Source organism: Anopheles bellator, chromosome 1, assembly GCF_943735745.2.
Source record: "Anopheles bellator chromosome 1, idAnoBellAS_SP24_06.2, whole genome shotgun sequence".
NCBI classification, from domain to species: domain Eukaryota; kingdom Metazoa; phylum Arthropoda; class Insecta; order Diptera; family Culicidae; genus Anopheles; species Anopheles bellator.
Window position 1 is genome coordinate 46762296 of NC_071285.1, and position 12517 is coordinate 46774812.

The following is a 12517-nucleotide window of genomic DNA, read 5'->3' on the forward strand; positions in this document are numbered from 1 at the left end:
CTCGCGCTTGATCTCGCCAAGGTGCTGATATTGTGCGTGAAGGAATGCAGCCACGCAACAACGGGGGTGTTGGGTCCAGGAAAGGTCGAAAATACACCGGAGAACACCCCATCGCTACCCCGTGCCGTGAATTCCGTCGGAAGACACTCGTGAACAGAATGCTGTGCACCCCAAGCGCATTTAACCCGAAAGTGGTGCCTCGAGTGATCACGCGAAGAGCGAGAATGGAAATAGGTCTTTCGTTCGTTCGTTGGCTGTGTTACTCGTGAACCAACCCCTGCCGAATGTCCACTAACAAAATGTATTACGTTACCCATAGCAGAAAGGTCCGCGTTTGCCTTTTTCGATTGCCCCAATGTTGACCAATGTTGCACCGCTTCAGGCCGGGTGCGCCAAGGCGATAAGGGCACACCTTTCTGGGAAGACGTTATACCGTTGACGGCTGATAAAAGAGACACGGATTGTGGATTGAGGCCGTCTGGTGCCCGTGCTGCTAGGAATGATAAGACTCGAACAAATACGCTCCGACTGTGGTAACTCGACGATGACTAAAAATGCTGTACAACCCGTTCGGATCGCTTTCACGGAACCGCGGTCTTCTAATCAACCGGACTGAACCGCTTGGCACTTGCGATGATTCAACGAAAATGGAATGCTTCTCTAACAAAACACTGGCGAGGAAAAACAAACGTGGCAAAGTAGCAAGAAATCATCCTGTGGCCAGAAGAGCGCCTTGCTCTGGCATAACTGTTGACCAGATGATTCAGATTGGTGGTGTGCCTCAGGTTGTAATGCATTTTGTCTTCCTCCCCTATGGTGTGCGAGATCTAATAATAAACATCATTTTTCGACCGAACACAGAATCACCGTACTGCCGGGGTACTGGATCTAATGAAGCTGTGCTGCCATCTGCCAGCAATAGTGGCGATCGGGTCCCAGTTTGTTGGTGAAAAGTGCCCCAAACCGCCGAGAAATGTTTTTGGTAACACAGAAATTGTGGTCCCCATATGTTTGCCGACTTGCCACAATTAACCGACGCGTAATCTTCCGTTGGCTGGAATCGTGCCAGTCTCTGACACAGGTTCTTTTTATATCTCTGCGTATCTCATGGACATTCGCCATGGACATTGGAACAATGCGTAGGTTTCGGCGCCAAACGTCTCGCAGAAAAACATAAAGAAAAGCATTTAACCACCCACCCAACAAACGACGGGGGACACTCTTGTTATGTGGCGATTCTGGCTAAGGCAGCATTGAATCACCATGGGCACTGAGTGGAAAAGGTTTTCCGTCCAACTTTTCGGGTGTGTGAGGGTCCTAAATGGAGGGCGCGCATTGGCGTGGAGAAAAAATAAACGGACCGCTTTTTTAAAAATACCCAACCTTCAAAACACAACGCCTTGAAGTAAAGGCGGTAGAAACGGTGGCCCTGCCGGGAGCACCCCAGGAGTACGCACATAAACAATATCGTGCTACTATTTATGCGGACCACATAACGCGTCCACAGACGCTGCCAACAAGTTGGCGGGCCCCACAAGAGAGAGATCCCGGCTCACCGGTCAAGAAAGGGGGAAAATAAAACAATTTTGCGTTGGAAAAATGTCCGTGGCCGCGCGCGCGCTTCCGAAGCGAGCTCGTGCCCGAAGCGGATGGTGTTGTTGGGGTCTCGCGAAAAGGTTGCGCTTCTACTTGTTGTTCATACTATTAATAAACCCACGAGAACCAGCGTCCACTGCGACGGAACGGCACCCACTCACGTTCTCGGTCACCTGTACACGGCGCGGTGCTTCCTACACGAAAAATCGGTTGCCCAGTACCAAAAAGTCGGTGATCTCGAGCGTTTTCAGGGCAAGGGACGTTCGTACCTTGTGAGCACAGTACTCTCCAAGGTCCTGTCGGATCTCAAGTCCTTGAGGGTGCGCCTACGAGTTCCGGCCGACACGGTGCCAATGGTTTTCAGGTGCATACAGCTGAACCGGATCGCGTGCCGTATGATTGTCGCTAATATTTGAATCACCAACATATGGTCATTGAATAAAAACGCATACACAGTAGCGTTCCTGTGTTTGCCTTGCGATCAATCTCGGTCGCCGTTGATCACGGTGCGCGTCACCGATCGTCGCCATCCGGGCTGACGTCAGACGCTGAATTCGTCCAGCCGGGGTTCAACCGCGTCCTCGGCTTTCAATCGATTGACTCATTTTCATAACTTTTTGGTGACGTAGTTTCTCGCAGCGCAGCGCGGCGTAAGCGACATTTACGGCCACCGTAAAACGGTGACGAGCAACGCGGGCAGGCGGCCGGGTGTCACCACATAAATGCAGGGAAGCCCTGGCTGACTCTACACACGGCGGTTACATGAGCCGTAGGTTTCTCCGTTCGCCATTTAAACCCCATTAATTTTTTTAAACCGGCACACCGCGGTGGACGTAACGGCGCGAAGGTTCTCCGGGACCCGAACCTCAGGTACACTTCCTTTCCGTTGCGCCGCTCCCCAGCACCCTCAAGGCAACCAAGGCTCAATGTCAAGTGCACGCCAAGGGTCGCGTACGGCCCACGGCCAAGCGCGCCTTGTCGTGGTGGTTTTGTTTTCATTCAGCTTTTTTTGTTTTGCTTTCGGTTGTGGTGGCGGCGGTGGCGGCCGCGGCATGCCAGTTTGTGATAAAATAAATGGCGTCGCCTGCTTGGCGCTCTGGGGCGGGTTGCCTTGGAGTGTGACGGACGGGCTACTATGACCGGGAGGGGGTGGTCGCGCTTTTTATGCTGACGCGAAGCGGAATTGAAGAGAAGCGCGCGTGAAAAATGAGCTGCCAGCGTCCGTCCGTTGGGTGTGTGGGGGGCCTTTATTATTCACACCACCACCAAGCAAGTGTGTCACGAAGGCACGATTCTTTCAGTTTGATTTTTGGAGGTCTCCTTGCTCACTCGCATCGCTGGACCCGCAAATCATCCCGCAGGGTCAAGGGTCGAGTCTCAAATGTGAGTCATTTGTCCTTTGTGGGACAGCTCCCGTTATTTCGATTTTTATTTTGAAATCCGATGCCGAGCAGTTCCGATTACCGAAAAAAATCACCTCAACCTTCGAATCGCACGCTCTCGTAAAACGATCCTAGTAACCCTGGTGGAAACACATGTTTCGAGCATGTCATCAATTTTGAAGCGTTTCGCTCGTCCTAGGCGGACCAGGCCGTGTGTCTAACCTTTTTCGGTCAGCACTCGGTCCGCGAACCGGCGGGCGGTCGTCCCGTGCGTGTAGGCGTTACGACACTCGGAGCATAGCGCACCGACCACAAGTCAAGTCAAGAAAAAAGGTTGGTGCCAATCGGAGCGAATCAATCAAATCAATTTTGTCCGGAGGCCCCAAGATTCAGACCGCGGCGGATCTGCGTATCTCCGAGCCGAGCCGAGCATGGTGGAGGCGTGGCACTTTGCGTGTGGCCCACACGTTGGATTAGCGGCTTTCGAGCCAACTTCTTACTCCCATTTCCGAAGCACCGTGTGGGGTTTAAATCGATCGATCGAGCTGGCCTTCGGAAAGTGATTCCGAACGTGCTTCCTGCGGGCCAGGCAACAGACACCAGGACAGTTTGAGTGAGACTATAAACGTGCGGAACGTGCCCCTGCGGGCGCGCCTGGTGTTTATGCGATTATCGGCTCGATGCTGTTGCTCACGCGCTTCTTCGTTCCATTGTTGATTCCGTTCCAGAAATCGCAACCCCGGCCCGGAGCCAGAGACACCCTGAATCTTCTTTCGGCGCGGTTGAATGGTTCCGTGTGCCCGTTTACTCTGGCACAAGACGAAGGAAGGTGTGCTCGTGTGTTCGCACGCGTACTGAGCTAAGCGGCCCCCCTTTTGGTCGAGGTCGAACCTTGAAGTATCAGGCGTAGACGGAGATCAGCGCGCCCCAAACCTGCAATTGCATCATCACACGTCGGCACCATCCCACAGGAGCATCACCATGCCTGTGTTTCACACAAAGACGATCGAGAGCATCTTGGAGCCGGTGGCACAGCAGGTAAGAGCGTCTTCGGTTCACATCCCACCCCTGCCCCGTGATCCCGTGCCAAGTCGCCTTCGGCGCCGCGCGCGTGTGAAGTGGATTTTATTTTTATTTACCAACAAAATCGACCGCAAACCGGAGCTATAGCATCAAGTGGCAGGGCGGCGACGAAACACAGCGCGTGCGCGCCACATTATGCACCCGTCGTAGCTGGGGGGCGCGCTTAAATTTAGCAAAAACATCGCCACAAACCACCAGCCTGAGCTGATCGGCGCGCGGGATCAGCAGGAGCGCACGATCGATGATGGAGACGAATGATCGCCCGTCCCGACGATGACGGTCCGATACGGAACGCGTGCGTGGCCTAACGGATGCGCAACTGACGGCTCGCATTCGTGCTGCTCCGTCTCTGGTAACTCTGGTAGTTGGCCAACCGACCAACGGCCCTATCCTATTTCATCGGGAGGCAGGCTGTTGGCCCCAACATCCCGGTGGGCTGAAAATAAATGATGAATCATCACGGGCGGCACCGGGGCCACAGGATCTGCTGCTGGACCCGTGTGCTGCTCGAATCACGATGATCTATTTCGAACGTGACGTGTGGCGTCAGTCTGGGGTTACGATCATCTTTTACTTATTCTACTACGCGCGCCTGGCCTGGCCTGGCCTGGCCTGGTCTACACAGGCGTCTGGTGGGATGGAATGACATTCACTTCCGTCCATCAGGGTGCACCGCTGGGTTGTGAGTGATTTATTTCAAAACACACATAAGTTTGGTCTGGTGTCGTAAGACGGTCCGAGTTCGGATCTTATGCATTTTATGCGTCTCCTTTTTCTGTGTTATGCAAACGATTTACAGCCCGGTGGCCGCGGGTCGATTCCTTCCTAACTGTTGCAGAGTTTTCCTTCCTAACGATTCCTTCCTAACTGTGCGTAGTTTGACGTAATTGTTAGCAAAATACAGCGCATTGCAACGAACGTTGTGACCCGCAGGCAACTACCCGATTGGCGGTGTCGAGTGATTAATGGGAATTAAATTAAACACAATCAGCTGCTGCTGCTGATGGTGGTGCTTTGCTGCAACCTTCTTGTCGGACGCGCCACTTCATGCCCGTCTGAGGCGCCTTGTGCGCCGGAATCGAGGGCAAATATTGATCGTGAATGAGATGATAGATTTACGCGTTCACCCGGACCGCCACCATTTTGGCCGACGTCCAGCCGGCTGGTGCTGTAGTGCATTTTTAAATTAAAGGCGACACGTCGCCGAAAGCTCGGATTCGGACCTGGCTGCTCTTTTCTATTTGGCTGCTTTACAATAAAAAAAACCCCGATTTGTTGGCGTGTGTTTCGGGAAACGTGACCCCTTGCAAGACCCTCGACTGAGAAAATACACCGTAACTTTAATAATAAACATAAGCGGCCACACCAGGAGTGATGGGAACTGATGTATGGTATGTGTTTCGTTGTTCCGCAGGTCTCACGGCTGGTCATACTCCACGAGGAAGCGGAAGATGGCAACGCAATGCCGGACCTCAGTCGGCCGGTGCAGGCCGTGTCGCTGGCGGTCACGAATCTGGTGCGCGTGGGCCGCGAAACGATACAGAACTCGGACGACGACATCCTGCGGCAGGACATGCCATCGTCGTTGACGCGCGTCGAAACGGCTTCGCAGCTGCTCGAGGAAGCCTCGCTGATGCTCCGATCCGACCCGTTCTCGGGTCCGGCTCGCAAAAAGCTGATCGAGGGTTCGCGGGGCATCCTGCAGGGCACCTCGTCGCTGTTGCTGTGCTTCGACGAGTCGGAGGTGCGCAAAATGGTGCGCGAGTGTAAGCGCGTGCTGGACTATCTGGCCGTCTCGGAGGTGATCGACACGATGGAGGATCTGGTGCAGTTCCTGAAGGATCTCAGTCCGTGCCTGAGCAAAGTGACGCGCGAGGTGAGCGCCCGCGAGAAGGAGCTGACGCACCAGGTGCACAGCGAAATTCTGGTGCGCTGCCTCGAGCAGGTGAAGATCCTCGCCCCGATCCTGATCTGCAGCATGAAGGTGTACATTCTGATCGCGGAGCAGGGCGGCAAGGGTTCGGAGGAGGCGGCCGAGAACCGGAACTACCTGGCGTCGCGCATGAGCGAGGAAATCCAGGAGATCATTCGCGTGCTGCAGCTGACGACGTACGACGAGGATCAAAGCGAGCTGGACAATCTGACCGTGCTGAAGAAGATCCACAATGTGATCAACAATAAGATGGAGGCCGCGAACGACTGGCTGCGCAATCCGTACGCGCTGCGCGGTGGTGTCGGTGAGAAGGCACTGCGCCAGATCGTCGAGAATGGGCTGAAGGTGGCTGACCGCTGTCTGCCGCAGGATTCGCACATTCTGCGCAAACTGGCGGGAGACATTACGGCGATGACCAACACGCTGTGCGATCTGCGGCAGGATGGCAAGGGAACAACCCCGCAGGCGGACAACATTGCGCGGGACATCCGCGACAAGCTGGGCAGCCTCGAACAGTCGGTGCTGAACGCGATCATGGGCGTGGATAAGGCGGGCCTGCAGCAAACGGCTCACACCGTGCAAGGGCGACTGGAGCAGGCCTGCCGCTGGCTGCAGAACCCGACCAAGGACGATCGTGGGCTGGGCGTGCGAGCCATTGCGCTGATCGTGGACGAGGGACGTCGCGTGGCCGACGGGCTCGGTGGTCACCAAAAGTCGGAGATGATGCAGCTGTGCGAAGAGGTGGAGCATTTGGCGCACGACTTTTCGCAGCTGTGCGCCAACGGAATGGGTCACACGCCGCAGGCGCAGGAGATTGCGCGTCGTCTGAACGAGAAGCTGCACGGTCTAAAGAAGCAGATTCAGGACGCCGTCGTGAGCCGGGTAGTGGAGGATTTCATCGACATCTCGACGCCACTGAAGCAGTTCATGGAAGCGGTCGCGATGCCGGAGGGAACGCCGGGCAGGGATCAGAACTTCAACCAGAAGTCGAACCGGCTGCAGAGCTTCAGCGACCGGGCGTCCAAGACGAGCCGTATGGTGGCGGCCGGTGGATCCGGTGGCAACAAGAAACTGGCGGAGGTGCTGTTGGCGTCGGCCAACCAGGTCGACAGTCTCACACCTCAGCTGGTGTCGGCCGGCCGCATCCGGATGAACTATCCGACGAGCAAGGCGGCCGAAGAGCACCTGAACAACCTGAAGCAACAGTACGCCGACACGATCCTGCGCATGCGGACACTGTGCGATCAGGCGACCGATCCGGCCGACTTTATCGAAGCATCGGAGAAACAGATGCAGAAACACTCGTTCCTGTGCGACGATGCCATCCGCTCGCGGCAACCGCAGAAGATGGTGGACAATACGTCGAGCGAGGCGCGCCTCGCCAACCGGGTGCTGCTGGTTGCCAAGCAGGAAGCGGACAACTCCGAAGATCCGGAGTACATTGGGCGGGTGAACGGTGCCTCCGGTCAGCTACAGGCGTCGATTTCGCCGATGGTGCAGGAGGCGAAGAACGTTTCCACCAACATTGCCGACCCGGTGGCCGCTTCGAACTGGCGCGAAGCGAACAAGGCGCTGCTGCAGAGCGTGCGAAACGTTCGTTCGGCCATTACGCACGCGCCGGAGGTACCGGAAATGCCGGACCTTTCCCAGCTACGGCTCGGACAACAGACGAGCGAGGCCGTTCCACCGCCACGGCCTCCGTTGCCGCGCGAAAACGTACCACCGATGCGGCCTCCACCGCCACCGGCCGAGACCGACGACGAGGATGACGTGTTCCAGGGTCATATGCCACACGCCAACCAACCGATCCTGATGGCAGCCCACGGTCTACACCAGGAGGTGCGCCAGTGGTCATCGAAGGACAACGAAATCATTGCCGCCGCGAAGCGTATGGCCGTGCTGATGGCTCGCCTCTCGGAGCTGGTCCGGGCCGATTCGAAGGGTAGCAAGCGGGAGCTGATTGCGACGGCAAAGAAGATTGCCGAAGCGTCCGAGGACGTGACGCGGCTGGCGAAGCAGCTGGCACGCCAGTGCACGGACAAGCGCATCCGCACGAACCTGCTGCAGGTGTGCGAACGCATCCCGACCATCGGCACGCAGCTAAAGATCCTGTCCACGGTGAAAGCCACCATGCTCGGTGCGCAGGGTTCGGAGGAGGATCGCGAGGCCACGGAAATGCTTGTTGGCAATGCGCAAAATCTGATGCAGAGTGTAAGTAGACGGGGAATATGGAACCCGTTGTGGACGCTTTTTCATCCCTTTTTTCTCTGATCACACACAGGTAAAGGAAACGGTTCGGGCCGCCGAAGGAGCAAGCATCAAGATCCGGTCGGATCAGACGAACCAACGGCTACGCTGGGTACGTCGTCAGCCCTGGTACCAGTACTAGGGCCATTCTCTAGTCCCTTGTTTTCCCGAAACACCCGATATTCGGTCACCTCGTTGTGTCACCGCCGTATTGTGTCTAAAAGCATTCGAAAAGTCGAAAGACTGTTGGTCCCCCTTTCTGTCTCCCTGTGTATGTAATACGATGTGTTTCGTTGATCTTGGAACAAGTGAACGCATGGCAGCAACGGAGCAGGAACAGGACAGAGGTAAGATGTGGTTCGATGGTAAAACCTGTTAGACCTTAACGCAACGAAGTGCTTTGTAAAAGTTGTTTTTTGTCGAAAGAAGTTTGTTGTTGGCTGTGGGCCTCTACAGTGCAAGTGAAAGCGGCGGAAGTGCAGAGCAAATGCCACGAGATTGTTGGCCAAAAGGCCCAAACAGTAAGGAAAAGTATATAGAGAAAACATGTTGCCAAATATTTTAAACAAAACGAATTATAATAAGCCACAGACACGGAGGGACTGCGCAATCTTGACTAATCATAACAGAACCTGCTGTTTTTCGGTAACCCGAGTGTGTGTTTTTCTGAACGATTTTAACACAATTTAATGCGCAGGGAAGAGTTTGACGTTAGCGAACAGATAGATTCGTTTGAACATCGAAACATAAGCTTTAACACACTCATATGGTAAACGGCGCATGTCGAATGTTGGCAGCGAAGAGGTAAAGGCGGAATTGTGAACCCACAACGAATGCGTAAGATAAATGCAGCTTATTTATAAACGAAACGGGAGGGCGAGAATATTAAGCGAATCGAAAAAGGGTCTAAGGTTGCGTTGAGTTTGCGAAGCAGTGCAAGTCGTTACTATGTCGTTAGCTAGATGTCAGGCTTTTCAAACTGTCTTCCGCCTGAAGCAGAGGGCCTGTACAAAAATTAACACTCAGAAAGTCCGGCCGCGGCTGTGAGTCGCGCGAGCCCTCATTGTGTTTAGTGTTGTGCTAAAGTACTAATTACTGATAGTAACCAGTTTCACTGTAGGATAACAATAATGCGATCGACGGGAGTGGAATTGGAGCGTAAGTTTCGTTGAATATTCGTTTGAAAAAGGTGAACCAAAAGGGTCAACAATCTTCCTCTTGTTATGGCTCCCTTTCCTTCTTTTTACGGTTGCGTTTTAATGGTGAGTTGTTAGTTGTTTATCGTAAGCTGTGCAATATGTTTCAAACAAACTTGTTGTGCTAAAGCAAACACTAAAACCCCTCCTAAAGTAACAATCAGCCTCGGTAGGTGTAAGATCGATTTGGTAGTGATAGCGCCTTAGCAACAATCTTTAACGTGACGTCGTCGACGTTGATTTTCTCGTTCTTACTTACAAGCTTAACTTAGTGAAGTAATGTGAAACACTGAATTCGATTAATACCTATTAAGCGTTACTAGATTTGAAACGTTTTCGTGTAGCGTGTGTGTTTTCCTATTCATCGAAATTTATTCCATCAAAGAAACCCATGGAAAAACAAACTAACCTGACATCGGTAGGGTAGCCTGAAAATGGAGCGACCAATCGCAGACACAACATACACACCACAATATGATAGATATTTTACAAATAGATTGTTCGCTAATTACAATCAACGCATTTTTGTAGATGAATTTAAGCCCCACTCAACCGATGCAATAGTAGATGCAAGGCAAAGGTACGCCGACTAATGGGAAAACCTCAGCAGCACTGCGTAGTGGGACGTGAAAACAAGGCAAGCTACTACTACCTACTACTTGGCTTACGAGCCACAAGATATGTATTGCACAGGGCGCAGGTATAGCAACACCCGGAGCGCTTACCCTTCTCACATGGGCGAGTCGGGATAGATTTGTAACTTATTAACAAGTGCCTATTTATTGTTGTAACACACACACACACAAACCATTATTGACGGAACATTTTTTTTCTACTGTTCTCTTTTTGTCTATGATTTTTCGAAAAGGTAGAGAAAAATATATATTATAAAAAAACTAATCGAAATGATCGATCGAGAAGAAAAAAGAAATCGACACGATTTGTAACATATCAATAACATGAAGGACTTTACTAAGGCACGTACGGCAGAGGTTTGTATAACACAGCTCACAAAAAGTAGTGGACCTAGCAACTCTCGGAAAGCCTTATCGGAAGTCGAATAAATGCATCCGTTACCATGCTGATTCTGAATCAGCGGCACAGGCGCAGCGCGTGCTGCTTCGACGTCATCGAGATTAAAGTGAAGGAATGATCGTCTCGCGGTGTGCGTCTTCACTGCGATCGAGCTGACGTTAGTAGTCGATCAACTTACGGATACCCGCCAGACATCGGTGCTTGTCGGGAATGTAGAACGGTTCGAAAACGTGCGGAAACGGAGTGTCCCATCCGGTCACACGCAAGACGGGCGATTCGAGATGAAGGAAGCACTCCTGCTGTATGGTCGCCGCCAGTTCCGCTCCAAACCCACCCGTCAGTGGTGCCTCGTGTGCAATCAGAGCACGACCCGTCTTTTTAACCGACTGTGAAAAACAAAAACCAAAGGTTAAGTTCTGCACCATCGATACGCGGTAGCTCTCTTACATTGCAGACGGTTTCCTTGTCCCACGGAAGGATGGACACTAAATCGATCACCTCGCAGCTCACGTTCATCTGCTTCTTGGCCATATTGGCAACCTCCTGTAGGACGTGTATTTGCGTTCCCCAGCCAATCAGCGTGACGTCCGTTCCGGTGCGCAAGACGTCGGCCTTTCCGATCGGGCACTCGAACGCTGCCACTGGCACTTCCTCCACGGCAGCCCGGTACAGAGTTTTCGGTTCAAACACAATGCACGGATCGTTGTCGTTTACGCAAGCCAACAGCAACCCTTTGGCCTTGTTCGGTCCCCGCGGTACCACCACCTTCAGGCCGGGTGTGTGGGCAAAGTACGCTTCGGGACTCTGCGAATGGTAGCAGGCACCGTGGCCAACAGCACCGCACGGAGCACGGAACGTGAGCGAACCGCAGTCGTACAGATTGCCGCTCCGGTACCGATACTTGGCCGCCTCGTTGACGATCTGATCGAACGCCGGAAATATGTAGTCCGCAAACTGCATCTCCGCGATCGCTTTGGCCCCGGTGTTGGCCACCCCGATCGCGAACCCGGCGATGCCCTGCTCGCACAGGGGCGTATTGAAGACGCGCTCCTTGCCGTACTTCTTCTGCAGTCCCATCGAGCACCGGAACACGCCGCCAAACGCGACGTCTTCACCGAACACCAGCGCCGACTCGTTCTGCTCCAGTGCGATATCCATCGCTTGGTTAATCGCTTGGAACATGTTCATCTTCTGCGTCGGCCCCTCGACCGGAGCCTTCGCGTCCGCTTGGTACACGAAGTGCGACGAATGGCGCAGCACCTGCTCCGTGCGAGGAAGGTTCCTAAGGCTGCCCGCCACCACGGCCGCCGTTGCCTTTGCCAAAAAGCTCATCTGTGCGAAACCCGGTAAACGTGTATTAAATTATGTAATCGTGCACAATCTTCAATCCGTCGGAACCACCGTTGTTTCGGGGAGAAATTAAAGCAGCATCTAATCGGAACTACTCACTCTGCCTGGTGTAGAATTTCGTGGTCAGGCTGGAGGAAAGGTTTTCAGCGAGGGAGGTTTTCGCCTGCCAACTCTTGGATTTACAGGTGGTTTTTGCGCAACTGATAAACAAGTTGTTTTCGATGGGCTTGAGAATTGTCATTCACCGCGATAGGGTTACTAGCGGCCGACAGGTAATTGGGCTAATTAAATTGCCTCATTTACTTAGGTCAGTGCATTGGTTTACTAGAATTTAGTTTTTTATTCTTCACAAAGTAACAGTATAAATGTTTTCGCATTGTTTCTTTGCGATCTGGATATGAAATTGAACACTCAAACTGTGCGTATCGTGGGCGGTGAGTGCTGTCAGTTGAGTGCTGTCAGTTCGCGCTGAGCCTCTAGTAATCTTGTGCAAACGTGCAAATGACAAGTGGCACTGAGAGGCCACACGATAATATAAAAACGAATGTGTGAAACGTGTTTACGTTCGTGTTTTTGGTCCGAGAAAATAGAAATAGAATAGAAATAAATTTATTCATGAATATTTTTTTCTGTTTTTTCAATTTTGTTGCTATACCAGCAAATAAGAACTTATATTATCCTCTGTTGGTAAGCAA

General features: G+C 52.8%; 2 protein-coding genes across 3 annotated transcripts; one reads left to right on the forward strand and one right to left on the reverse strand.

Annotated features, from left to right (window-relative positions):
• Positions 1 to 3810: 3810 nt before the first annotated feature.
• On the forward strand, positions 3811 to 10337 carry LOC131216720 (vinculin). 2 transcript variants are annotated; one of them, XM_058211276.1, is made up of 4 exons: positions 3811 to 4016; positions 5476 to 8205; positions 8276 to 8353; positions 9969 to 10337. In XM_058211276.1, exons 1-4 carry the CDS (start codon positions 3960 to 3962, stop codon positions 9999 to 10001), a joined length of 2898 nt encoding a protein of 965 aa, XP_058067259.1. In that variant the 5' UTR covers positions 3811 to 3959; the 3' UTR covers positions 10002 to 10337. The 2 variants fall into 2 exon arrangements, with proteins under 2 accessions (XP_058067259.1, XP_058067261.1); XM_058211278.1 differs by having other exon boundaries at positions 8276 to 10337.
• Positions 10338 to 10377: 40 nt separating this feature from the next.
• Positions 10378 to 12174, reverse strand: LOC131216721 (2-oxoisovalerate dehydrogenase subunit beta, mitochondrial). The gene is made up of 3 exons (XM_058211279.1): positions 11922 to 12174; positions 10920 to 11804; positions 10378 to 10858 (listed from the first exon to the last, which is right to left on the reverse strand). The coding sequence occupies exons 2-3, from the start codon at positions 11802 to 11804 to the stop codon at positions 10631 to 10633; spliced, it is 1113 nt and encodes a 370-aa protein (XP_058067262.1). The 5' UTR covers positions 11922 to 12174; the 3' UTR covers positions 10378 to 10630.
• Positions 12175 to 12517: the final 343 nt, after the last annotated feature.